This window comes from Arachis hypogaea, chromosome 13, assembly GCF_003086295.3.
Source record: "Arachis hypogaea cultivar Tifrunner chromosome 13, arahy.Tifrunner.gnm2.J5K5, whole genome shotgun sequence".
Lineage (NCBI taxonomy): Eukaryota > Viridiplantae > Streptophyta > Magnoliopsida > Fabales > Fabaceae > Arachis > Arachis hypogaea.
This window is the reverse complement of record NC_092048.1, coordinates 36994662-37018574: the sequence shown is the minus strand read 5'-3', so window position 1 is coordinate 37018574 and position 23913 is coordinate 36994662. Positions and strand designations below refer to the sequence as shown.

At 35.8% G+C, this 23913-nt stretch overlaps 4 protein-coding genes across 8 annotated transcripts; 1 reads left to right on the top strand and 3 right to left on the bottom strand.

Moving 5' to 3' along the window:
- The first annotated feature begins 2141 nt into the window (after positions 1-2141).
- LOC112735882 (uncharacterized) lies at positions 2142-2762 on the top strand. Its single transcript, XM_025785328.3, has 2 exons — positions 2142-2429; positions 2521-2762. The coding sequence occupies exons 1-2, from the start codon at positions 2292-2294 to the stop codon at positions 2686-2688; spliced, it is 306 nt and encodes a 101-aa protein (XP_025641113.1). The 5' UTR covers positions 2142-2291; the 3' UTR covers positions 2689-2762.
- Positions 2763-3799: 1037 nt separating this feature from the next.
- Positions 3800-6007, bottom strand: LOC112738102 (protein ABIL1). Of its 2 annotated transcripts, none has more exons than XM_025788396.2 (8): positions 5462-6007; positions 5274-5356; positions 4948-5095; positions 4765-4864; positions 4644-4680; positions 4334-4491; positions 4176-4240; positions 3800-4063 (listed from the first exon to the last, which is right to left on the bottom strand). In XM_025788396.2, the coding sequence occupies exons 1-8, from the start codon at positions 5552-5554 to the stop codon at positions 3977-3979; spliced, it is 771 nt and encodes a 256-aa protein (XP_025644181.1). In that variant the 5' UTR covers positions 5555-6007; the 3' UTR covers positions 3800-3976. The 2 variants fall into 2 exon arrangements, with proteins under 2 accessions (XP_025644181.1, XP_072067878.1); XM_072211777.1 differs by having other exon boundaries at positions 3800-4054.
- Positions 6008-6598: 591 nt separating this feature from the next.
- Positions 6599-13637, bottom strand: LOC112738101 (proteinaceous RNase P 1, chloroplastic/mitochondrial). Of its 3 annotated transcripts, XM_025788394.3 has the most exons (9): positions 13386-13637; positions 13219-13276; positions 12923-13103; positions 8200-9776; positions 8030-8119; positions 7766-7947; positions 7547-7667; positions 7328-7396; positions 6599-7182 (listed from the first exon to the last, which is right to left on the bottom strand). In XM_025788394.3, exons 4-9 carry the CDS (start codon positions 9688-9690, stop codon positions 7045-7047), a joined length of 2091 nt encoding a protein of 696 aa, XP_025644179.1. In that variant the 5' UTR covers positions 9691-9776; positions 12923-13103; positions 13219-13276; positions 13386-13637; the 3' UTR covers positions 6599-7044. The 3 variants fall into 3 exon arrangements, 2 of the variants coding, with proteins under 2 accessions (XP_025644179.1, XP_072067877.1); XR_011869614.1 differs by lacking the exons at positions 12923-13103; positions 13219-13276; positions 13386-13637 and having other exon boundaries at positions 7547-7650; positions 8200-11786; XM_072211776.1 differs by lacking the exons at positions 12923-13103; positions 13219-13276; positions 13386-13637 and having other exon boundaries at positions 8200-11786.
- A 1014-nt stretch (positions 13638-14651) lies between these two features.
- LOC112738099 (protein tesmin/TSO1-like CXC 5) lies at positions 14652-19436 on the bottom strand. 2 transcript variants are annotated; one of them, XR_011869613.1, is made up of 10 exons: positions 19302-19436; positions 18524-18855; positions 17960-18067; positions 17664-17841; positions 16918-17271; positions 16682-16782; positions 16514-16608; positions 15554-15973; positions 15091-15374; positions 14652-14841 (listed from the first exon to the last, which is right to left on the bottom strand). XR_011869613.1 is itself a non-coding variant. In XM_025788393.3 (9 exons), the coding sequence occupies exons 2-9, from the start codon at positions 18841-18843 to the stop codon at positions 15151-15153; spliced, it is 1800 nt and encodes a 599-aa protein (XP_025644178.1). In that variant the 5' UTR covers positions 18844-18855; positions 19302-19436; the 3' UTR covers positions 14652-15150. The 2 variants fall into 2 exon arrangements, 1 of the variants encoding a protein (XP_025644178.1); XM_025788393.3 differs by having other exon boundaries at positions 14652-15374.
- Between the last annotated feature and the right edge of the window lie 4477 nt (positions 19437-23913).

The window sequence follows — 23913 nt, the reverse complement described above, 5'->3', positions numbered from 1 at the left end:
GCCGTACCGCCGCCCACCGCTTCTTCCCTTATTGTTGCTGATTTGTGAAATATTATTGTTGCTTTCTGTTTCTGATTTGCTGATTGGGGAAAGGGGGAGGCAGTGAGGAGGAGGGGACGCGGGGTGGGGGTGGGGGGAAGGGGGAGGTAGTGAAGGGGGAGGGGACGCGGGGTGGGGGAAGGGGGAGGCGGGGAGGGGGAGGGGAAAGGGAAAAGTGGGGAGGGAGACGGCAACGGCGTTAGTGGTGGTGGAGTGGCAGTGGGGAAGGGGGAGACAGGGAGGGGGAGGGGACGCGGGGTGGGGTGGGGAAGGGGGTGGGGAAGGGGGAGACGGGGAGGGGAGGGGAGGGATGCGGGGTGGGGGTGGGGGCGAAAGGGGAGGCAGTGAGGGGGAGGGGGTGGGGGAGGCGGGGAGGGGGAGGGGGACGGCGGCGGCGTTGGTGGTGGTGGTGGAGTGGCAATGGGTGTTGATGATGATGATGATGTTGATAATGGTGGTGGAGTAGCAGTTGGTGGTGGTGGTGGTGAAGGAGGTAATTATGTTGGTAGTGGTGAGGGTATTTTTGTCCAAAAAAATTTAAAAGGACGATTTTAATACGAAAAAAATGTTAAGGACGATTTTAAATCGAAAATTAGAAGAGGGACGATTTCGATTCTGGCCCTCAACGTTAGGGACCAAAATCGTACTTATCCCTAAAAATAATAAAAACAAAGTTTAATATACCTAAATAAAGTCTTATCACATTTCTTCTTCAGCTTTAAACTTTTTAGTAACAAAATTCTATGCAAATTTATTTAAATGATGAAATAAGTTATATACTTCATCAAAATGATTTTTCAGTGTCTTCATTTTATAGAATGGCTCTATAGATAAAGGAAGAGAACCTAGAGTGGTTCTATGAATAAGAAAAGAAGTGGAGAGACGAAAAAGTCTAATCTTGATGAAAATTGTGTGTACAAACTGTTTTGATGCCCAAATATAACAAAATGACGCAGCATTTGCTTTTTACATGTGTTTAGTGTGATATTGGTGGCGTTAATTCATTGCTCCGTTTGCTGAATTTTTATCAAAAAGAAGTTAAAGGATCATTATAATACTCGAAAATCAATCTCAAAAATATTATTAATACAACTGAAACTCCAGAAATTAATTTAGTGTACGAATTCAATTTCAAAAACTATTTTAGAGTTTTAGTCTATGCGACACGGACACCCACATGAATATTAATAACTTCTCCAAAACGGAAGCTATATTTATTTAGTAGAGTAAAGGCAGAATGAGTGCAAAATGCTACGTCAAGCACAAAGGTTTGCGACTCTGATTTGTGGTAATCCATGGATAGACGGTGCAGTAATCCTTGGATCTGGAATCTGGATACACAGATTAAACATAATCTCTGCTCTCTGCTCCAATCCGGGGCATCCACGCTCTGGGTTACTTTCAAACAAAAAAATCGTATTGTTTTTTTTCTAGTGTAGTGGAAATTTTATAATATTGTTATGTATGCATTGCATCAATAATATAAAATTAAGTTGTTATATAATCTTTTAACTTATTCATATTATGGTTGTAAAGCAAGTTGATCATTATCAAACAATGATGTAACCATTAAAATCAGTGTGTAAATTTAAAAGAATTACATCTGATAAACTATTTATTATTTAAAACATCTTTTCTCTAAAGCTAAAAAAAAAAAGAAAAATATAATTGTTTTTAAAAAATATTTTTTATTTTTAGTATTTTTTTTTTACTTAAAAAAATTTGTCAAACATACTTGAAAACTAAAAAATCTTTGTCTTATAACTTAGTGCCATCCAAATATACAAAGAGATTTTACAATTAAATCCTAATTTTAGATTCATTAAAATTCAATGTTATAATTAATATGATATAGTTAAAATCTTTTCAAGTTGTTTCAACGTATAGAGGGAATTTTGTATCGCACAAACTTAAACGGCAATAGCTATTATATTTTTCTACGTGTGAGTGTAAGACGTATCTTGGGGAACTATTCAATTTTTCGAAAGTACATCACTTGTTACTTAGTATAAAAATAAAGAATTTAATTTTTACGTGTCGTCATAGATTAAAAAATTAATTGAAATCTATTGTTAAAGGAAGGGGGGGGGGGGGGATGAAGATTTAGAAAAGGAAATTAAGGAGGTTACGTGTGAATTACAAAATGGTGCCATTTCATCTGCATCTATAAAATCTGTGAATTGGCAAGGCAAGGCAATGTTGGAAGCTGAGCTTCATAAGCAAGCCCTTCTGGCGGAAGAAGGAACATTAAGATGTTGGAAGGGAAAGGTATGGTGAAAGAAACTGACATGCCGTTGAAGATGCAAATCCAGGCCATGGCATGTGCTTCTAAGGCCCTTGACCTTTATGATGTTCATGATTGCATCTCTATTGCTGCTCACATCAAGAAGGTAATTAATTAATCATTAATGTACTTTTGTATTTGTGTGTGTTGATCTAATCAATAATCATGATTCATGAAGTAGCTTTTTTGATCTGCAGGAATTTGATAAGGTGTATGGAATGGGATGGCAATGTGTGGTGGGTTTCAATTTTGGGTGCTTCTTCACCCATTCACCTGGCACTTTCATCTATTTTGCTCTTGAGACCCTTAATTTCCTTATATACAAGGGAACCTCCTCTGATCTCTCTTCCCTTTCTGTAACATAGCATAGGTTTTCTTTATCATCTCAAGTGTATCAATCAAACCATAATTAATTAAAATGTATGTTCTCCTTGCTTTATTCATTTTTATTTCCTGTGTTTTGTTTCTAAGAATATGACAAGATAGGAGAATAAGACATAAATGATAGAGACACATAATTTAATATTTTTTTATTTTATTTGGTGATAAAGTAAAACAAATTATAAAAATTTAATTTATTCTCATTTTTTTCCATTCAAAAATTTTGAGAAGAAAAATATAATAATAAAAAGGGTTATGTTAAGTAACCAATAACTTTTTTTAACAACAAGAACAACGGGTCTTAAAATTTGCACAATAAAGTAAAAAAGTACCCCACCCTCAAATTATCTCCTAAACATTAATACTAGAATAACTATTCGCACACCTAATAAATTGAATATCCTATATATCAATTGTTCACATTATTTAGTATTTTTATTATGTAACTATATTTTTCTTAATAAAAAATATAATTATGAAAAATTAACAAGAATAATGAAAGAAAAAATAAAAAATAAATTGTATCACTTGTTAGTGTCGTTGTATCCTTCCTGAGAAATAAAAATTGAGACAAAATACATCAATTCAATATCTTAAGACACAATATCTCTATTTATGTCTCATATGTCAAACACGATTCTATGTGTCTGTGTCACGCAGCCTAAGAGAATATATTCATTTCCTCCTTTTAACACAATGGGGTTACTTACCATTTTAACAAGAGTTTTGTTGCGATGATATTAACAAAAGAAGAAATTAAAGAAAGATCAAAGCTTGTTCCCTTGTCAGTCTCACTTGTTTGTTTGTCGTTATATCATTTATTTTCAACGAGGCCCGCAGGCCCGCAGAAAGGGATATGTATCACATTCAACTATTCAAGCGTTAAATAAGTCACAAACCAGAACGCAATTGTAAAGGGTTACAACTCACATGCTGTGAGTTTGGAATTGCAACAATTACATGTGATATCATCATCATGTATTGTAACAGAATAAACAGAAAATTGTTGGAGCAAAACATAAATTGTGGAACCTGCCACAATAAATTTTTGTTGTGAAGATATTTACCCTATTTTGTAGTTAAAATATCGCACTATTCCAGAATCACACCACAATTATACAAATATTTGCTTACTACATAAAACACTTTAATTAACACTGCATTGTCATACGTGAAGAAGAGCAGGGAATGTTTGTGATACAAGTACCAAAAAAAGAAAAGAATAACATTTTCCCTCAAGGAACTTAACAGGTGAATATGGTGTCAAGTCTTTCACTGGATTCGTCTAGAACGTCGCATGCGCCATAAGAGGTCACTACCATGCGAGGATCTTCTGTGGCGTCCAACCTTCTGGGTACTCTACCCAAAATTGAAAATCAATGATACATATTAGTGGATTACAGAGTGATCAACTTCATATTATGCAGATCAATCTACCATATGATATATTAGATATAGAGCAGGCACTCACATGGAAATGAAATGAGGAATTTGGAACTTTTGTTAAGACTTCTAAACCATCCTGAACAGGTACCACTGTTGTTTAAGACGGAATTCGGAAAGGAAACTTTTGTTAGAGAAAAATAAGAGAAAATTATGAGAACAAACATGTGTAATATCATTTGTTACCCGTGGCCAGGTTGTGATGCCCCTTATTTGAAGCGGTTGTTTGCTTCAACTTAGAAGCTGGGCATGGTTTGCAAGTATACATAAAGAGTGGCAAATCCACAAGAGCCTCTGGTACATGTTTTTCTTCAGTCTTTGGTGGATTTTGACTTTCAGAATCTCTGCATTAGGGTGCCAAAACCATAAATATCAAGCATAGATGTATAAAAATATCTTTCACATTCATAGATTAAGCATGGTGTTTCTTGATTCTGACTTGTGGTCAGACATATATTACTCTATTAGATTCGGCTATTAAGGATTGAAGTGGTACCTTAATTTGTCTTTGTTTGATCTCTCAAGGGAAGGTGCTGATCATGGAAAATACTTGAAAATAATAAATCATATAAAATAGGAATTGATTTGAAAAGTTTTGAGTGTTACGAAATACTTACGTGATGATAGATAACGTTTATGATACCTTTTCACGTTGTCGCAAAATTGCATTTTTGAAAGACCAGTTGTATGAGCATATTGTTCGCATGAGAGGAGTCTCTGTCAAAAGCATGCATAGTCTTCATTAGCAAACTTTTTTGAATAAATTTATGATTTTCATGTATCAAAGCAATAGCGCTAACTTGTTTGAGGCATTGGACTCGTGACTCAGCTTCAGAAAACGCATTTGTCTGAGAAATAAGGCCATCAAGTTTAGCTGAGACATTTCCAAGATGATCAACAACAGTGACCATTGTCTTGCGTATGTAGTCCTTTGTATTTTCCACCACACTGCAACCCTTATAAAATCCAATCAGTCATTTTCAATTATTCATACAAATTTACTTAGAATGTTTTATCAATTTGTAGTTTGTACATCTAAGAGTAAAAAAATTCACTAAACATAACAGAAACCAATACTGGAGAAAATAATGTTTGAGCATGGTGAATGTTGTATTGTAGGACTCACATGCTTCTCTCTTTGCTGTTCAGGAATGTTGCTTCGCAATACTCTGCAGCATCGTGAAGCTGAGACCGCAGCGCTCTTAGCTCCTGAAACAACCATCAACAATACAAAGATGCAACTTTTCTGAACAATTGGTCGATATGGCATTGCTAAGAGAGTATGGAATATATATGATATATATGGATGTGAACCTTGAGAGACTCGTCAAAGTGCATGATTTCTTCTACCCTCTCCTCAGCTTGTGAAGGATTTTCATAGGAACAAGAGTTCAAATTCATCTCCATGATGCAGTTACTGACTCTCTGGATGAAATACTAATTTGAAGTAGTGAAGGCACAGCTTGTAATGAAAAAGAAGCAAATATAGGGTCTAAATGCTTCTTTTTTGACCGAGAATTGTGCATGCATTGCGTCCAATTATGACAAATCAAGAAATACTATATTGTATAGATTTTGGAGGCATATGTGATATGACAGAATAGACAAACACACAACTCACAACCCCCCTTATAGAAAGGTTCTGCAGCCATGGCTAGCCAACATAGAGGATCATGACAAATAAACAGTTTCATTCCCGTGATTTTCTGTCTTTACCTACTTCTGTGCTTAAAAAGGGAAAAAAAAAAAAAAAAAAAACCAAGGTAAAACGACTCATCGTATGATGTAATGACAGAAAAAAAAAAGACCATGTCCATTTAAAAATTGACACACACAAATTAGAACTGCTCACTCCTCACTACAGTTTGATTGTTATATCTCAGATTTTAAATAGATGCCTTGCAGTGTTGCGGTCAGTAGTAAATATTATATAATATGCATCAATTTCCGGGGCCAAAAGAAAGGTAACGCATCAATCTACCTCTCTGAAAACGATAAGAGAAACAAGAATCAATAATTTCATGTTATCTTTATATTTTGAATTGCACATGACTTGTTGGAGGGTGGAGAGCTTAACTGTGCTAGGCATAAACAGCATTAGCACGTGCAATACCTCATGTCATGTGAAATACAAATAATACACAAGACACAGCACCTTACTGGTTTCTGGTCATATACTAATACAAATTACAAAGTTCCTATGATGGGCCGTTTGGATTTGCTAGACCCAAGGCCAGCATCAGTGATTGGGCCCATTTTCTTGCTGAAGTTTTGTTAAACAGAGATTAATTTATGCCAATGAGTCGTAACTCAAACAGCAAATGTCCTCCCTTCTCGCTAAGAGATCTCGGGTTTAAGCCCCTAATGTAACTTGACCCTTCCTAAAAAAAAAAGATTATTCTATAGCAATCATGAACATACTCAGTTAATTTTCTAGTTCATAGTTCAGTATACTTGAAAAATGACAATTGAACTTCATATATGAAAATCAATGGTACAACCAGCAATCTATCCTGCAGCCGCAATTTTAGATAATATCCGAGTTTGTAGATTAGGACAACAATGCTTAAAAAATATACATTTTTGTACATTGTGATTCCTTAAGCTCTTTGCGCTTGCCAATATTCTGCTGTTGCATTGTAACTCCTTGTTAGAAGCGGTTGTAGTTGTAGGAGCTGATCTTGCAAATTCCCCTGATTAGAGTCTAATTTAAAGGATCAGAATATCATGTTATTCACCATTGAAGTGATATGCAGAGTTATTAAACTAAGTAATGAGTAAACTGATATCAGTAATTTCATTGAAACAACAATAGCCAATGACATTGTAAACTCTAGAGTTCTAAAAGGAACAATGGAAACAATATGTACGAGATACAATCCTCAGTGATTAAGCCTTCAGTTATTTCCAGTAGCCGTTGAAGAATCTTCACAAACCATGCCTGAGGTCGAGCGGGTAATGCACAACCATCTTCTCTCCGATTCATAGTTAATTTCTGTCTCAATTGGAACATGCCAGTGGCCTTGCTCTGATTCCTGCTAACCAAATATGCCATGTTATATTCCCTTCTCATTTTCTTCTCTTTACATATCCATTATTTCTATTCAGCTTCACATTTTTTAGGAAAAAACAAAAGATGAAAATATTAGCTCCTTGATGTTCTAAAGAGCTTTCCAGTACCTGAATTACAACGGAACAAGGAGGCGGCATGTGAAACTGCGGACCAGAATCAGTGAAACTGAACCGTACCTTAAATTTGAACAAGGATACTAGTGTTAGAATTATGGTAATAGAATTAATGGCGATAAATCATACCCTATTTAATCAAATATATTATACAAAAAGCATGCAGCAAGACTATCGAAACAAAGCCTTGATAGAAAAACTTTCTTTGCTCACCTGATGCCTCTCTTTCCACTTGGGGAAGAAATCATTTCCCAGAAGCTGAAATAGATGATCTCTCATCTCATCGTTTGTAACAAGTAAGCATTTAAATTTTATAGCTGCATACAACCAATACCTGAAGCAAAGGTTAGCAAATGAAGGATGATATGCATAATTTGTTGAAACTGTGAATGAATAAGTTGTTGAAATTATATCATCCCATATTGTTCTTACCAGTCATCATTTGATCCTGTAGGTGTTGCATAGAGTGCATCAGCATTGTTCCACCTATCAATTAGCGCCCTGTTGATTGGTTCACCCATTTTCTCTCCTTTGATACGACGATGATGCAAAATAATAAGGGGAAATTTTCTTGAAGGGAGCTTTTGCCGTATTCCATTAACAACAGCATTGACCTAAAGGTTTCACCTCAGAAAAAATTAATCAACAGTCACAGCATGCACAAAAGCTGAATATTTTCCACATTCAGTAACTTACCATGGATGGCTTGAATTTCCTTTGACGGAATAGACCTACATTTGCAGCATCTACTACTGCTTCAAAAGGTCCATGGTAGTCAAGCCAGGCCTGAAATTCACAATTCTATTCATTCAACTGCATCCATGTAAAATGAGACCAGAACTAAAATACATTGTCTAGTTGCTTACTTGAAATTTCTGAAAGTTCAACTTTTTCTCCCTCATCACAGCAATGGATGCCACTGACTTAGCAAAATTCTCAGTTTCAATAGGATCAAGATCAATAGTGGCTAAGTGCACTCCACAGCATTTACACATTCCATCATCTCCAATTGTTGTATGAGAAACTTCCCATTTTCCTTTTCCCAACCAACCTTGTCCATGCCAACCTCCACCACTATTTTCCATTGCTTCCTTTATTGATCCTATATCCCATCTTCTTTTCCCTAATCTAGAAGCCTGCCTACCCTTAAACCAATCAACAATCAAAGATGCAGTAGAAGGTGAGACTTTCCTTACACTACTTCTTAGTTTATGCAACACATAGTATACCTTGTCACCCTTGCCGGCTTGTACGCTTACCCTTAAGAGTGCCTCCAATTCAGGCTCTTCAGGGTAGACGCCATGGTCAAGCATGTGCTTTTCAACATCAAATGCTTTATCTATTTCTCCATTACTGCAATAGGTAGATAGAGCAGGACCATAAGACCGTAACCGAGGATTTATCCCCATGATCTTCATCTGCTTCACCATCTCAAAAGCCCTATCACCATCTCCCATGGACATGGCCATTCTAGCCACAGATGTCAATGCAGCTTCATTCACTTGGACCTTATCCAAACACATACTATCATATATTTCGAACCCTCTCTGCAGTGCATATTTCTTGACATCCTCACTAACCATAATTCCATGATCTTCTTGTCTGCTAGAGCTAGAACCATCTTTTGCAAAAGGGTTTGCTGATTTCTCAGCAGAATTCAAAGCTGACACCAAGACTTCACTGTCTGAAGCATAATTCAAGTCTGCTGAAACATTGGCAGCTTCAGTGGCTGATGAAAGCAATGCATTCAAAGTTCGAGAACCGGTTCCACTTTTAGCGGGTCGAACAACACCAACAGCAGCAGAAGAACAAAGATACAAGAGAACGGTGTAATGGTGCTGGCCCAACTTGACCCCTTTAGCAAGAGCTGAGTCATATAAGGACAATGCTCCCATCACATCCCCTCTTTTGGAGCACATATCAAGAGCAACCCGCAACTTCAACTCTGCCGAATCTTCATCTTTCTTCTTCCTCTTCTTCTTATTCTTCTTGTCCTTCTCCTCCTCCGTCATGTTCACCAGATTCTCCTTCTCCTTCTCCTTCTTCTGCCATCTCTCAGTAACCGCTTGTCTGCCACTACTACTATCACTCAAGGTAGAGGAAGAAGAAGCGGTTCTGTCTCTGTAACCACGTGTTCTCCTATTGAATCTGGTGTCAGTGTCAGCTTTCACTGAGTTTCTGGTTGGTGTTTCAACTAGAGATTTGACCGAAGAGTAGCCAGGCCCGGTTTGATGATGTGAAGAAACACGTGCTGTGAGTTGGAGGGGGTTTCTAAGAGGAAAGGAGGAAGAGGAAGAAAAAGAAGAGAGGGAAAATGAGAGAAGGCGTTGGGGTTGGAGTGTGTTGAAGGTGGCCATGTGTGGCTTTTCCCTTCACCTCTCCGAGCTTTGAAGGTGATAACGAAGATTGGGAGAATTGAACCGGTCAAGGAACGGTCAAGTGACTGGTTCAACCGTTTAAGAATTTAACCATGATCGACCGATTTAATAAAATATAAAATAAAATTATTAAAAATATAATATAAAATTTTTAATATTTAAAATCAAAGACTAATATAATAGAATTTAAAATTTTACGACTCCCATAATCACTTACTTATATTTTATTACTAAAATTTCACATTTAAATCTAACCATCAAAATATATAATTAAAAGAAAATGAAAAATGCACATAAGTAGTAGAATAAATAAAAATAACCCAACAATCAGTCATCAGAATAAAACAATCAAAATTTACAACTTGGTTGACTCCAATATGAAGACGAAGAGAAATAGAGGAGTTCACTTCACTTCCGTGCCCAATTTTGATTTGTGAGTGATAGAGGTGTGCATGGATCGGATGAAATCAGGTTTGATGTGATCTAAATTTAGCTCAAAATATATACCGAGCCTATTTATTAGACTCGAATTCGGCCCTAGATCTGATAAAACCTATATATTTTCGGGCTACGATTATACCGGGTAAAAATCGAGTAAAAACCGGGCCGTTAACATTAGATTACCTTGATACATTCTTATAAGCTAGCATGTGAAAATATTCAAATTTCCAAGATTCCAACCATTATTTGACATAGTAAAATTCACTTAGAAAAATATAACAAGAACTAACTCTTCTCTAAAATTAAAGCATAACCATAATCAATACTAATATTGTCTAATAACACCAAATATTTAAATCAATACAAATAATATAATATTATGCATTAGTCTAAACTCTTATGCAATTTAAACATAAAACATTAACTTATAGTCTTATAATAACTAATAACACAAAATATTAAGGTTTACCATACTTATATTTCACATAAAAATAGCCATCATCCGTCACTAGTAACAAAAAATATTAATTGTGTATGATGACCGGGCCACTGGATCGAATTCAGGTGACCCGAACCATAGTCCGGATCCGACCTGAAATAATGATCAGATCTATTTTTGAGACCCTTACCTAACCCTAAATCTGATGAAATCACACCAAAATAGCCCTTAAAGTGTTCGGTACCGTGCCGGATCTTCGGGTTGGACGGGTCATACCCACTCCTAGTGAGTGACATTTATTGCTCACTACTAATTAACATATCTCTCTATATTGTACTACTATTATATACTACGACTTAGAGTAATCATCCTAATGCAACACTGGCCATGTCATAGAAGCACTATGGCTTCTTAGAATGCAATTATGAGTTAATACTCAAAATGTTTCACAAAATTTAATTTTTGATTCAATTTAATTTTTAATTTTTAATTAATCTAAATTATACTCTAAAATTTTAAAGTGTGACTCAAATTGACTCTTTCTATTTATTTTCGTTACAAAGAAAATGACGTAACATAATTAAAAGACATATTTTATTGTTTGTGCTACAATATTATTTTACTCATCTTTTCTTTTTCTTTCTCTTCAATGTCTGAACCTTCCACTGTCTAATTATCACCATCCTCAATCATATATTTTCAATCCTACTATTCTCATTACCACCACTATCACCACCCTCTTCCTTATCTCTCCCTCATTCACCACTCCAATTTGGATACAGATTCCTCATTTCTTAAATTTCTGAGTTTAAATAAGGAAGATAATGTCATAAGTGTTGCTTGATAGACATGATGTCTCTCATGGTTATTATAAAGTCGATGTCTAAAACATCTTGAATTTACATACAGAAAATGTTTTATTAATAGGATAAGCTAAGAGAAAGATGTCGAAGAAAAAGGGCAATGGATTAGTGAAGGCAAAATGCAAAAGCTTATGTTAATGAACTAAATTTAATCCTTCTATTCCTAGAACAGAGTATAGACCTCGGATCCGGTTCATTCTTTGTTTGCTTTCGTTAATGTTTATGACCTTGTTAGATTTCTGTTTGCCCGACTGTTTGTGCTTTGTAGTTTGATATAACTGAAAATAATACAATACTCTATTACTCTCTCTGTTTATTGCTGATAACGTCGCATGCTGGTAACATTGCTTTGTAGTTTGATGCAACTGAATTGGAGTGATGGATGAGGAGGAGGGGAGGACGAGGGTGGTGTGGTGGTTGTGATAAGGGTGGTGGAATTGAAAAGGTATATTTGAGGGTGGTGGCATTGGGGTGGTGGGAGGTTTAGGCATTGAAAAAGAGGAAGAAAAAGAGAGGGAGGAGTAAAATGACGTCCTTTAAGTACAAATAGTAAAACAACGTCATTTAATCGTGTCACTTAATCGTGTCACGTCATCTCTTGGATGACGGAAATGAACCAAGAGACCAACTTAATAATTTAAGTCAATTGAAAATTAAAAGGCTAAATTAAGTTTGGGGTCAAATTTTAAAGGTTATTTTGAGTATTATTAACTCATGCAATTATTTTTGTTAGCAAGTTAATAAATATAACTAAAGCTTGCTTGTAGTTGTAGGGGTGAGAAATGGACTGGCTCTCTCCGCTTAGTGAGGGGATCCTCTATTCTTTTTTTTTTAATTAATTTTTTTATTATTTTTATTAAAAAATTATTAAATATTAAATAATATATATAATTTTATAACTATTTCAATAAATTTATAATTTCTAAAGATATAAAAAAAATTATAATTTCTAAATTCATAAACATCAAAATCTTTATAATTTTAAATATGTAATAAACATAATCATCAACCAAGTTTTTTGAAACAAAATAATAAAATCAACGTTTAAAAAAAAATAAATATTGTCCAAAATATATAATTAAATATCTTCAAGTTTCTAATAAATCAAACATAAAACATAATCCAAATTATAACTTAGAACATCTTCAATTATTATCTTTAATTACAAAAAAAAATACAGACTCGTCGAGAAAGCCTGCCCCACCCCACTAAAATCTATCAAAGTTCCCAAATTTGGTGATGCGAATTAGGCGAATTTTTTAATTATAGTAGTTTTAAATTTTTAGCCTAATTCACTTTTTTTTTTTAGCGAATTGCACGGTCAACTCAATGAATTTCGGTCCATTTGTCACCTCTAGTGCTTGCAGGTTGCACTTGACAAATGAAAAAATTAGTAATACAAAATTAAAATAAAAACGAAGACCAAATAGAGAAAGAAATCAACAACCAGGTGAAAGTGCATTAGTACCTGTGTTCCAAAGAGGGAAATGCAAATCAAACCCAATTCATGAATGAAGGCTGTAGAAATTAGCCACAATTCCATCATTTTCCTTAAATTTAGTCGGAATTCCAAATATTCCAAAGCTAGAGCCACACCTTGAAGCCCTAAATGCACTATTTTTTTCAATTCCATAGAACCAGGCAACCATCTGTGCACCAAAATTGAAGCAAAAACTACATTGATTATAAAAATAAATTAATTAATTTAGATTTACATTATGATTTCTTTCAAAGAAGTTCCAGAGCTAATTAAACCCAAGTTACCTTCTCCACTTAACAGAATAAACCCAATGACCATCAGCAAAGGATGAAGAACCTGCAACTATTAGATCATTTAAGAAAAAGTAAATTCTTGGAATAGAAAGTGTAAAGAAAAAAAACAAAAAGTAAAGAGGAAAGAGAGTGGTGATGTGAGTGTGTGCACTGCATACTGCATAGATGAAGTCTTGGGAAAGAGAAGAAGGGAGAAAGATGGATTTGATTTTTTGGCAAGGGCCCAGAAAAGGACAAGGAGTGCAACTGCAGCCCTGAAAGTCTTGCTGCAAAAGAGTCAAGTGCGGGACGGCGACCGCGAGCAGAAATGAGGCGACGACGACAGCGAGCGACGCCGGCGACTGTGGAGCTGGTCGACGGAGAGTAGTTCCACGAATGTGGGGGTGAGAATTAGAGTGGGTTTAGCGGTCGGGAGTTCGGGGTTTCGGGTTCCTGATTTCAAATATTTTTTTTGTAAATTATAAAACGAGGCCGTTTAGAGTATCTCTGCAGACCGGTCATACCCTCAAAAACCGTTCCGATTCATGCAATTCAGTAATTCACCAATTAACTACCAGTTTGACCGGTTTTTCATTGATTTTTTGTTAAACATTTTTTTTTATCACTGAGTCAGTTAGAAGACCAATTTTCGGTTAATTCAATTGAACTAACCCGTCTAATTCAATTTTCAGAATCATGGTAATATGACTAATATCTGATAAGCAGTTAAAATGACAAATATGTCCCCCTCACTTAAAATGGTAGGTTAATCACTATGATTTATACTGCTATTATCATCCTTATTTAGATAAAATCAAATTACAAGGAAAAAAAAAAAATTCGCAAGTGTGAATCCCTTCATTTAATATAAAGGGTCAATAACTAAAATTAATACTGCTATTGAAAAGTTAAAAACTGATATAAATTGTAAAAAAAATGAATGAACTAATGTTGTTGGTGAAAATTGATATATAGTGTTGAGTAATAATGAAATATGTATATGTCTATTGCTCCAACAATAATAATACTGTATAATATATTTTCAGAAACATTATGTTTTAGATATATCATTTTTTCACTCGAACAGTTATTACTTATTAGTAAATTATCAGTAATATATAACTAAATACACAATTATCTAAAAAAATTAGTGAAGCATAACAATCAGACCCCTAAAGGCTAAAGAATACAAGTGAAACAATTAAAGTTAGCATAAACTTTAGAAATATTCTAAAAGTAGTCGACATGTCAGAAGAATTTTTCCCTCTTATTACATATCCCGCAATTGAGTAAAAAATCTCAGTAACTTGTTCCTAGGTAAATATTTGAAGGTTGGTCGATTTCAATAATTTATTTTTTTAAGGAAAGAAATAAGAAATAAGAGGTCAGCGACTCTAGGTAGTCAGTTATTGTAGGAGTGCATAGCTAAAATTTAAATGCAAGGATTGTAGGCAATACATCATTTTATATCTTGAGTTCAGAGAATACAACTACATAATTATATGAAACAAAATAGATAATACAAGATCAGTTGTTGAACTGTACGTAACAAAACCGCACTTATAGTGTGCTGTAGGCCAAACTGTAAGGCTCTAATATTTGAACAATAACAAATGAACAAAGCCCAGAAAAGCCCTAAAATGAAAACAAATAAGTTAAATATGAAATTAAAAGTCTGGAATTCACAAGCTATATTGATTCTAATTAAATAATTAATTCAGATATATATGAATGGATAAGAAAATAAAGAAATTGATAAAAACAAAAATTGATTCTGGTTAAAAATCAATGGCCTGCCTGTATGCTTGACACCTACAGTCCTACAAAGCTAAGTTAGAAAAAGAAGAATGACATTAACTTTATATTACACAAGTTCTAGCATACCTCAAAATACTTCTAATGGTATTTTCTGAACATCCTTCATCCTTGTAAGTTAGATTCCTTTCATACCTCTTTTTCACCATTTTCAGGAACAAGATTACTATGGACCAAAGATATTGAATTAGTCAAATTCCTACTTGTCGCCAGAGGATGAACAACAGCTTTGGCAACACCAATTTTAGTGGCTCCTTCATCTACTGTCTCAGTTCTAGCATTTTCAGTGCCATTGACCACTGGGTCCCTATGACTCTCCAATTCACTTCTGGCTAATGAAGAATATTTTGTTTCTGTTCATGGGAATTTAGATTAGCCACTTCTAACGATAAAAATAGGTAATGAAAAACAGAGATAATATTCAATCTATAAATTAATATGAATATATATTCTCCACTTCAGAAAATTAGAATATTTCAATAGTCTCCACCACAATAAGTTAATAATTCCTTTTTCCCTAATATTAACTTACCATTTATTTCTCCCATAGTGATAACTCTATTAAGAAAATCTCTGAACTTTGTCAAAACAATCTTTTCTTGCTCTGCATATAACTCAGTCATTTTTTGTCCACAAGGCAATTGAGAAGATATGTTACAAGTGTGAGAAATTGGCTCACTAGGAGAGACAGCAGTCATAAACATTGTATCATGCTCATCGCACATTAATGCTAAAGTTCCAGGAGACATTGGCCTCCCTTTGAGGACACCAACACCGTCTGAACTAGAATTATCTGGGCTGACCTTATCTATTCGGTTCTCACTTGAACAATCACCAGACGTAGCTTTCTCAACATTAGTTCCCTTTTGGCTTGGTAACTGTTGTTGAGTTGAAGAAGCAAGGGAAGTTTCTGTCTGATCTTCTATATGTTTGTGCATTATATTTTTCTGGTCTGGTTAAAATAATAACGGTAGTTGGTGAGAGGAAATTAATCAATAATTTGCATTGACCATTCTCATATTATTTGGTAAATAACAAGAAGCACCAATTGAGCAGAAACTTAGCACGCTCTAGCCCACAAACTTTAGTTCAAAGTCTACATATAATAATATCGGGGACCATATTTACTGGTGAATTTACTACTGAAATTTTCAGTAAATAACAGAACCAGTTATCTTGCTGTTTTTATTTGGCAATTGAGGGTGGTGAATAGACATTCTGAACCCCTTGTGATTAAAAACCTTTTGTTATTCAGTTGTAGTTGAATTTAGAGCAACCATTTTAACAAAATTCAATTTGTAAACACAGATTTGGCCCCATATATAATTGATGCTAACTGATTATATGGAACTACTCCGACTTCTAGAAGGAAAGTGAAGAGATTCCTCTTCAAATTTACTACCAATCTACACACAAAAAAGATGAAAGAAAATACAATGGTCTTTCCAAACCTGTCAGGAAAATTAGTATCGTGACTTAAATGACAAGTTACCTGTTACTGTCTTCGCGGCTTGTCCAGATAGTAGCACTAGGACTGAACAAAGCTCCTTCAAGTGCTCTGGTTGTAGTATGTCTGCCAATACAGACCTTCAAAAAAAAATCTAAGTTAACAACTAAATTGATTACAAGCATCTTCATTCATGAATATAACTATCCCTACCGGTATATAAATTTTGAAGGACCTAATGTTGCAGTTCCAACATGAGTACTAGGGGCAGGAGAAAAGGAGGAGGAGGGTAAAGGACCTTTGACATGGTTTGCCTGGTGAACATTAAGAAAATATTTAGTTATAAGGTTGTAAGTATATAAAATTCGAGAGCAACTTCTTTTTTTTTTTCAATTTTTTTTTAACAAGAAAAAGTCTCTGCTGCTTCTCATACTATGATAAAGTTCTACCTGTTTTCCTAGCTTTCCAATGGATGGATCCTTGGCTGTTGGCACAAAAGAGAGTTCCTGACCTTTTCTTTTCTTTGATACTGGCGGTGATGAAAAGCCAGAGGAACCGATAGCACCAGTTATTGCAGCATTTGCTGCTTGCTGAATATATGTCATGTTGATATTTTGATCTCCATGGAACAATGCTTGTCTCTCTTCACTTCCCTCAAAATTCTTGCAATCCATGCATTTACAATTTTCGGAACAAAGAATGTTGGCTTGGAAACACTCGCAGTACTTCTTGAGGCAGCCAGACTTTTTACAATGACATCCCTTATTGTGCTTTCCCAATATAACAACTTCGCCAGCATCCTCCTACATTATTTTGAAGTTCACAAATAGAGAAATAAGAAAACTTTAGAGCATAAGAAATTAATAAATATACAAAATAAAAATTCAACACAGTTTATGATACAAACCTATAACATTTGGGGTGGCCCAAATAACAAATACAAAATAGGTTTCAATATCTCATTATATTTGAGTGAGCCTAACTCAACTCCAAAGACTAGCTCATGAGGTGAGGATACCCAAACTTAAAGGCTTTTCAAGTCTTATCTCTGGGCAATGTGAGACTCTAACAAAGACCATATCATCAATCAATACTTATAATTAGAGACCGGGGGGGGGGGGGGGGGGTGGGGTGGGGGGAGAAGTCAAGAACATGGCATACAACACTAACCATTGAAATAGTTAAACCAACATACCCTGTTGTCATGTGGTCCATGAGGGCTGCTCGCAATCTTTGGCCTAAATGCATTTGGATTACGTTCTAAGGTAGCTCCAACAGCTTCTCGTCTGGCTGCTTCATTATCAACATTGTTGTAACAATTTACACAGTTGCAACCATCACAGTATATTCCCGATGCAAAACATTCACAATATCTGCTCACGATACTTTGAATGTTAGTATCACAGTTTTTGATTGCACGCTGGTAGCTAGCCAATATGCTACACCAGTGCAATATCAAGAGCAGAGAGAGTGAAAGGGGATTATACTTACAGCTTTAAGCACTTTGAGTGTTTACAATTGCATTGCTTTTGCTTCTTTGGAGTAGCTTCTTTTGTTTCAAAATTGGTCCTTGATCTTGGTTTTGGAGATTCTGATTTACTGAATACAATAGATGTTGGTTGAAGAATGAAGATTAAATCATTTTAGCTAAGTTTTCATGTAAAGAAAAATAATCTAAATTAGCAAAGATTTGAACTCAAGGGCATAAATTAAACCCTCACTATCTACTAGATTATTCATATCTGGTTTCCCAACCACAGAAAAACACAGAGACCGAAATGGAAATTACAGTAGGCAAAGAAATAAAAGAATATATTGTTTGCAAAGAAATAAGTTGTTAATAGAGTTGAAGCGAAGAATAATAGAGGGAGAACGGTGTTAAGGAAAAGACTGACTAATAATTTTGAACCGACCCTATCCAGAAGGAGGGAAAGCGAGTAATGAACATGAAGTAACAAAGGCCACAATTTTTCGGTTTTAAACTAAAGCAAGAAAAAGAGCAATTTCAAAATTCATGTTGTCAAAACTCAGAAGACTAAAACAGTTAGTACTCACCCAACCCTCGTTGAAAGGCGTGGCGCCTGCGGCGGATGCGGCATCGGCATCATTACCATCGGCTGCGTCATTGTCTGCGGATGTGACCGTGACTGTGACTGTGCCACCACTTGCGGCTGAAGCTGTTGTTGCTGTTGCTGCCGCAACTGCGAGTTCTCTGGAAATGGCGCGCCGCCCGGCATCCCGGCTAAGCCGGTGAAATCAAGCTGCCTTGCAAGCTTCTTGGCGGGAATATCCGACGGCGGCACCAGCACCGGCACCGTAGGTGCATCCGATGCCACATTTCTCAAAGCGCAATCACCTCCTTCTCCTTCCCCCATCACATATAAATACTAAAAAAAAAAAATTAGAAATGTTAAGAATTCACGGAGAGTTCCGAATTCCTTTCTCAATACTTGGATAATCAAGAAGAAAGAAAGCAGAGGTTGGAGCAACGATGATTCCCTCAGAATCAACAAAAATCAGCTGAAATTGGCTGACTTCCAGATCCAAAACCCATTCCAAAGTCTCGAGAAATAAATAAAGCGCAAAAATACACGCGATTGAGCAGCTCGGTAGCCAAGACCCCAAGCTCGAAGAATAGTGGGCACAATTCAAGTGACTTGGATCCGGATAGCAACGCAGAACCCGAGGAACCACACAGAAAGAGACAGAGACTGAGAGAGCGGTTGAGGGAACCGCACAAAGAAGAGGGGAAGATAAGTGATGAAGCTGAACTCAACTCAACCAAGAGATGAGAAATGGAAAGAGAAAGAGAGAGAAAGAGAAGTGAAGGGACCTTTTTGATGTTCGGCTTCGCCCTCCCCTCTTGCTTGCTCTGCTCCCTCTCTCTACCAAAGCTTTTGAAATTCAATTTTTGTAAATATTCAACGGCCGGATCCGCATGCCATCTTCATCGTGCGGCCCTTGGTTAAAGCATGCATCGTTCGGTTCAAATTCATAGAAGCATTGCTCATCTCACCTTTGCAGCCGTTCGACGAAACCCTCATTAGAAGCATTGACTCGTGTGTTGCGACCACCTTCCATGGGCCACGTGTACAATTCCCTCGTGCAGATGCAGTGATAGATGCTGGCTATGCGTATCACCGCTGCGGTTAAAGACAGGGAATTTCACTTCGGGATTAAAGAGAAACGCGTTCAGAAGAGAGAGAGTATTTGGCGCTAAAATAGAGGGGGTCCCAGTGAAAAAATTGTTGACTTCGGAGAGCAAATATTTTTACGGTCAAACTTGCTCTCGACCTCTTCTATGATCGATTTCAGTAAATAAACCTGGTTATTATGGAAGGTCTGGCATTACCATCTGCATATGCCGTTATTCAATCCGTTTCAATTTGACAGGAGGGAGTTTACAATCCGACCCCTTAATGATTGCGGAGTAGATTGATTGAGAAGAGACTCGAATTAAGACTCTTATGTATAAGTATTCCATGCCACTTAGACATTTTAGTTGTTAATATACATAAATAATTTTCGATGACGATGTAATGTTGTATTTGAGTTGGGAGATGAGCGATGATAATCTTGCAACAATTTGAAATTGAAAGAAGTTATAAAAAAATTGGTTGTTTTGGATCTCATAATATTAACTCTTTGGATACCTTATTCGACTTAATATGTTTAAGATTGATAGTCTGCTTTACTATGAAATTGGAAGTGGAGCAATTGAACTGTGGATAGAATAAAGTTCGAGTTTGGTACTAATCTTACCCAATTTACCCATATCATTGAATCTGTATTTTTAGCGTGGGTAAATATTTAATTGATTATATGTAAATGTATTTTGTTTCTGAGTGTGAATGTGCATTTCTAATTTTTTAATAAAATAAGCAATTGAATATATATAAATATTCTGTTTTTTATTGTGAATGTGCATTTCTAGTTTTCTAATAAAACAAACAATTGATTATACATTAAATATTTTGTTTGATTGAAAATAAATTAACATTTTGTTGATAGAGTCAGTTGGAGAATTTTAAAGTACAAATAGTGTTCAAACTAAAAAATTTTAAATTCGTAAATAGAGTAAGATTGAATTTAAGAAAAAAATTTAAATTTGTAAATAGAGTTAGGAGTTATACCTAAACTCTCTCTTTAAATTTTGAGTAATTAGTAAATAATGAGTTAATAAATTTATTATTATTTAAAAAAATTAAAAAATTAAATTTAATAAGTTAGAATGGTAAAAATAATTAAAATATGAATTTTGACACTAATTTTAAAAATTTTAACTCAAAATTGGGTCAAACGAGCCAAACCGACCGAACCGGGCCCATAACGGGCGCAATGCCCAACCCAATAGCCTTTTAATGAAGAGCTTCAGCTCTTCTTCTTCCCCAATTCATATGGGTTTCACGCTGAAGACACAAGGAAGGAGAAGAAGCCATAGCCAAACCCTTGATTGAGTTTCAAACCCACACAACTTTTGATTCGGAGTTCTGATCGCTACACTATTTGCGGTCACACAATCACTGCGTGGAACTCTACAAAACCCACCGAACAAAATTGTTGGTAATCCTCATTCTCATTTCCAGCTGCCCAACCCTTGAATTCAAAATTTATTGAGCTTTGGTGTTGAGATTTTGTGTAATTTTGGTAATTTAGGATCAAATTAATTTTGTGGACTTGCCGGATCTTGTTCTAAACCTCCGTTGGTAAGGTGGAAATTATCTAACCCTTGTGTAATTGTTGGTATAACAAACCCTATGTTGATTTAGTGATATTTATATAGTATTAGATTGAAATTATGAGTTTTTGGAGGCTAATTGGTGGTATTAAAAGCTTGAATTTGGGTCTCGATGGCTGAAATTCTGTTTGGAGAGGCTTTGGGGCTTTGGACACTTGAGGAACGGGTATATTTGTGGTGCTTCGGCATTAGGGAGAAATCAACCAAGGTATGATTTTGGTTTCTCATAGGTAATATATAATGTCGTGTGAAAACGTAGGCTAGATGACCATAAGATAGGTTGAAGCATGTTTGTATGTTATGAGTTAGTAATTTTAATGAAAATATTGAGTTGTCTTGAAATGGGTTGATGATTGGTGATTTGATGATGATTAATGAGGATATTGAATGTGAATGTTGATCCTATAATGAGAATGTGGCGAATCATTGATTGTTGATGAGTTTTGATGTTGATTATGAATAATGATAATAATTAATTGTTTATTTATAAATAATGTTGGTTGATTATGAATTTGTTGGATTGAAATTGATAGAATTGGACATTGATACGTTGAGAGGGGATGATAAGGGTATGGAAGGATTTTGGTTGGAATTTGGGTTGTTTTGGGTTGAGAAATTTTGGTTTGAGGATGAAATGTTGGAAAATAGAGGTTTTAAACTTTTTGGAAGAAATTTGATTTTTAATGAACTTTGCCGATCCATAACTTGAGCCTCGGATTTTGGATTTGAATGAAATCTATTTCAAATTAAAGATAATTTCAAGAGCTTTATAACGATATAAAGTTTGTGAAAAATAGAATTTTGTAGTGAAAGTTATGGATATCGGAAGTTATGTACCAAAAACTAAATTTTTCTAAGTTGCAGAAAACCAGGAATTCTGGTGTGTGTACGTACGCACACTAGTGTGCGTACGCACAGAACAGGGAGTGCGTTTTGGCTCGTGCACACGCACAAGGGGGTGTGCGCATGCACACCCTGAGGATTTTGCAAGTGTGCTTACGCACACAGCGATGCGTACGCACAAGAAGGGAACGTCATTCTGTTGCGTGCGTACACACAGCAATGATGCATATACACAACACTCTGTTTTACCCAAAAACTCTATTTTTGACCGTTTGACCTTTTCGGTAAGCCTGTAAACCTCTGAAATAACTGTTTTGATAAAAATTCATTGTTTTTGAACTATCAATCATTCCTCTAATTTTTCAAACCTCTAAAAGTTCTATTTAAGGCTTATTAGTGAGGTTTTAGGTACAAAGTAAAGGTTAGTGAGTGGAAGAAGATAGAATTGCTATCGGAGGAGTTGAAGAAGGGGATATTTGATTTGATGAGATGATGAAAGTAATGAATGAGACAATTTTGAGAATAATGCAATATTGATGATACTGATGAATTGTAATTTGACTGAGTGAATGAATTGAATGGTAACGAGGTATACGTGACCGGGTAAGAGGAGGTGGCATTGTCCATTCGCTCCGGGTATGTGTTATGACTCCGGGTAGGATGCAGTGGTCTTTTTCACTTGCTCCGGGTAAGAGTCAATAAGCCGGGTAAGATGCGGTGATGTTATCCACTTGCTCTAGGAGAGTTCGAGACTCCGGGTAAAATGCAAGGGTTGAGTTTTGTCGTCGTTAGCTCCGGGTCGAGAACTGTAACACTGCCTGGGTAAGAGGCAGTGGTGAGGTTGTCTCCTGCTCCGGGTATGCGGGTAAGATGCAAAGGTTGCAGTTTGGTCCCACTTACTCCATGTTTGGTGTTCTGTCCATGGTTAGCTACTGGACATGTCGGGTTTGGATTTATAACTGACAGATGAGACTCATCGGCTATAGGACAGGCATACATCATATGTATTTGTTTGAGCGTGCATTCTTAGGTTTTCCTATTTGATTAACTATGCTTATTTGCTATATGTTCTACCTGCTGTAACTACATTCTATTTGTGTTTTCCTTGCCTGTATTGTTTGTCTATGCAACTGAGAGGCCTCTTGTCTGGCGGAGGAGTGACGAAGGTAGTTCCACCGGAGTTCGAAGGGTTGGAGGAAGCATGAATTGAAGGGTTAAGCTAGAATTTGAGTTATAACTTGGAAACCTTAGAGTATAATCCCAAAAACTACTTTAGCTTATTCACAAGTTTAATTCTGAGTGTTGGATTTCTAGGATTGCCTCTGGCTTTTTCGAGACCTTATATATTATTTATATGGACACCATTACTATGCTGAGAACCGGTATGTTGTCGTTTTTCAGATGTAGGTCGAGATGCACCTCGGTGAGCATCTGAAGTTCCCTCTGCAAGCGAAGTTGATTATTTCGGCGTTATTGTATTTTATTTTATGCCTTGTATATATGTATATAGATTCTCCACCTTGTATATATTATGTTTTGTCCCTCTTAGAGGCAGATTTGGAGAAATAGGTGTTTTATCATATATTTTGGGTTATATATATGTATATGTATACTCTGGTTGGCCTTTGCTTCACAGGCTGAGCCTAGAGCTTGTTAATTGTATTTTTGGAAACTCTGATCTTATATATACATTATCCTTTTCCGTTTGACCTTACCTATCTTTCTACATTTATCCGTTTGTGAGTGGTGCGCCTTCCTGTTTGTATTTCGTTTAACTTCTTTTCAAGGATCCTAGATATAATATCCTTGTTATATTTATATGCATGTATTTTATTTTTAGAGGTCGAAGCGCCTCGTCACCTTT

Bases quoted from the DNA above. Each gene is read 5' to 3' on its own strand.
- LOC112735882 (XM_025785328.3), top strand. From the start codon at position 2,292: ATGTTGGAAGGGAAAGGTATGGTGAAAGAAACTGACATGCCGTTGAAG. The intron at 2,430-2,520 runs GTAATTAATTAA...TTTGATCTGCAG, and splicing joins TTGCTGCTCACATCAAGAAG to GAATTTGATAAGGTGTATGG.
- LOC112738102 (XM_025788396.2), bottom strand. From the start codon at position 5,554: ATGGAGATGAATTTGAACTCTTGTTCCTATGAAAATCCTTCACAAGCT. The intron at 4,241-4,333 runs GTAACAAATGAT...CTTAAACAACAG, and splicing joins GCATCACAACCTGGCCACGG to TGGTACCTGTTCAGGATGGT. The intron at 4,064-4,175 runs GTGAGTGCCTGC...AATTTTGGGTAG, and splicing joins ATTCCTCATTTCATTTCCAT to AGTACCCAGAAGGTTGGACG.
- LOC112738101 (XM_025788394.3), bottom strand. From the start codon at position 9,690: ATGGCCACCTTCAACACACTCCAACCCCAACGCCTTCTCTCATTTTCC. The intron at 7,948-8,029 runs GTAAGTTACTGA...TGAAACCTTTAG, and splicing joins GGAAATTCAAGCCATCCATG to GTCAATGCTGTTGTTAATGG. The intron at 7,397-7,546 runs GTGAGCAAAGAA...TTCAAATTTAAG, and splicing joins AGTGGAAAGAGAGGCATCAG to GTACGGTTCAGTTTCACTGA.
- LOC112738099 (XM_025788393.3), bottom strand. From the start codon at position 18,843: ATGGGGGAAGGAGAAGGAGGTGATTGCGCTTTGAGAAATGTGGCATCG. The intron at 16,609-16,681 runs GTAGGGATAGTT...TTTTTTTTGAAG, and splicing joins CCTTCAAAATTTATATACCG to GTCTGTATTGGCAGACATAC. The intron at 15,375-15,553 runs GTAAGTTAATAT...TCCCATGAACAG, and splicing joins CACTATGGGAGAAATAAATG to AAACAAAATATTCTTCATTA.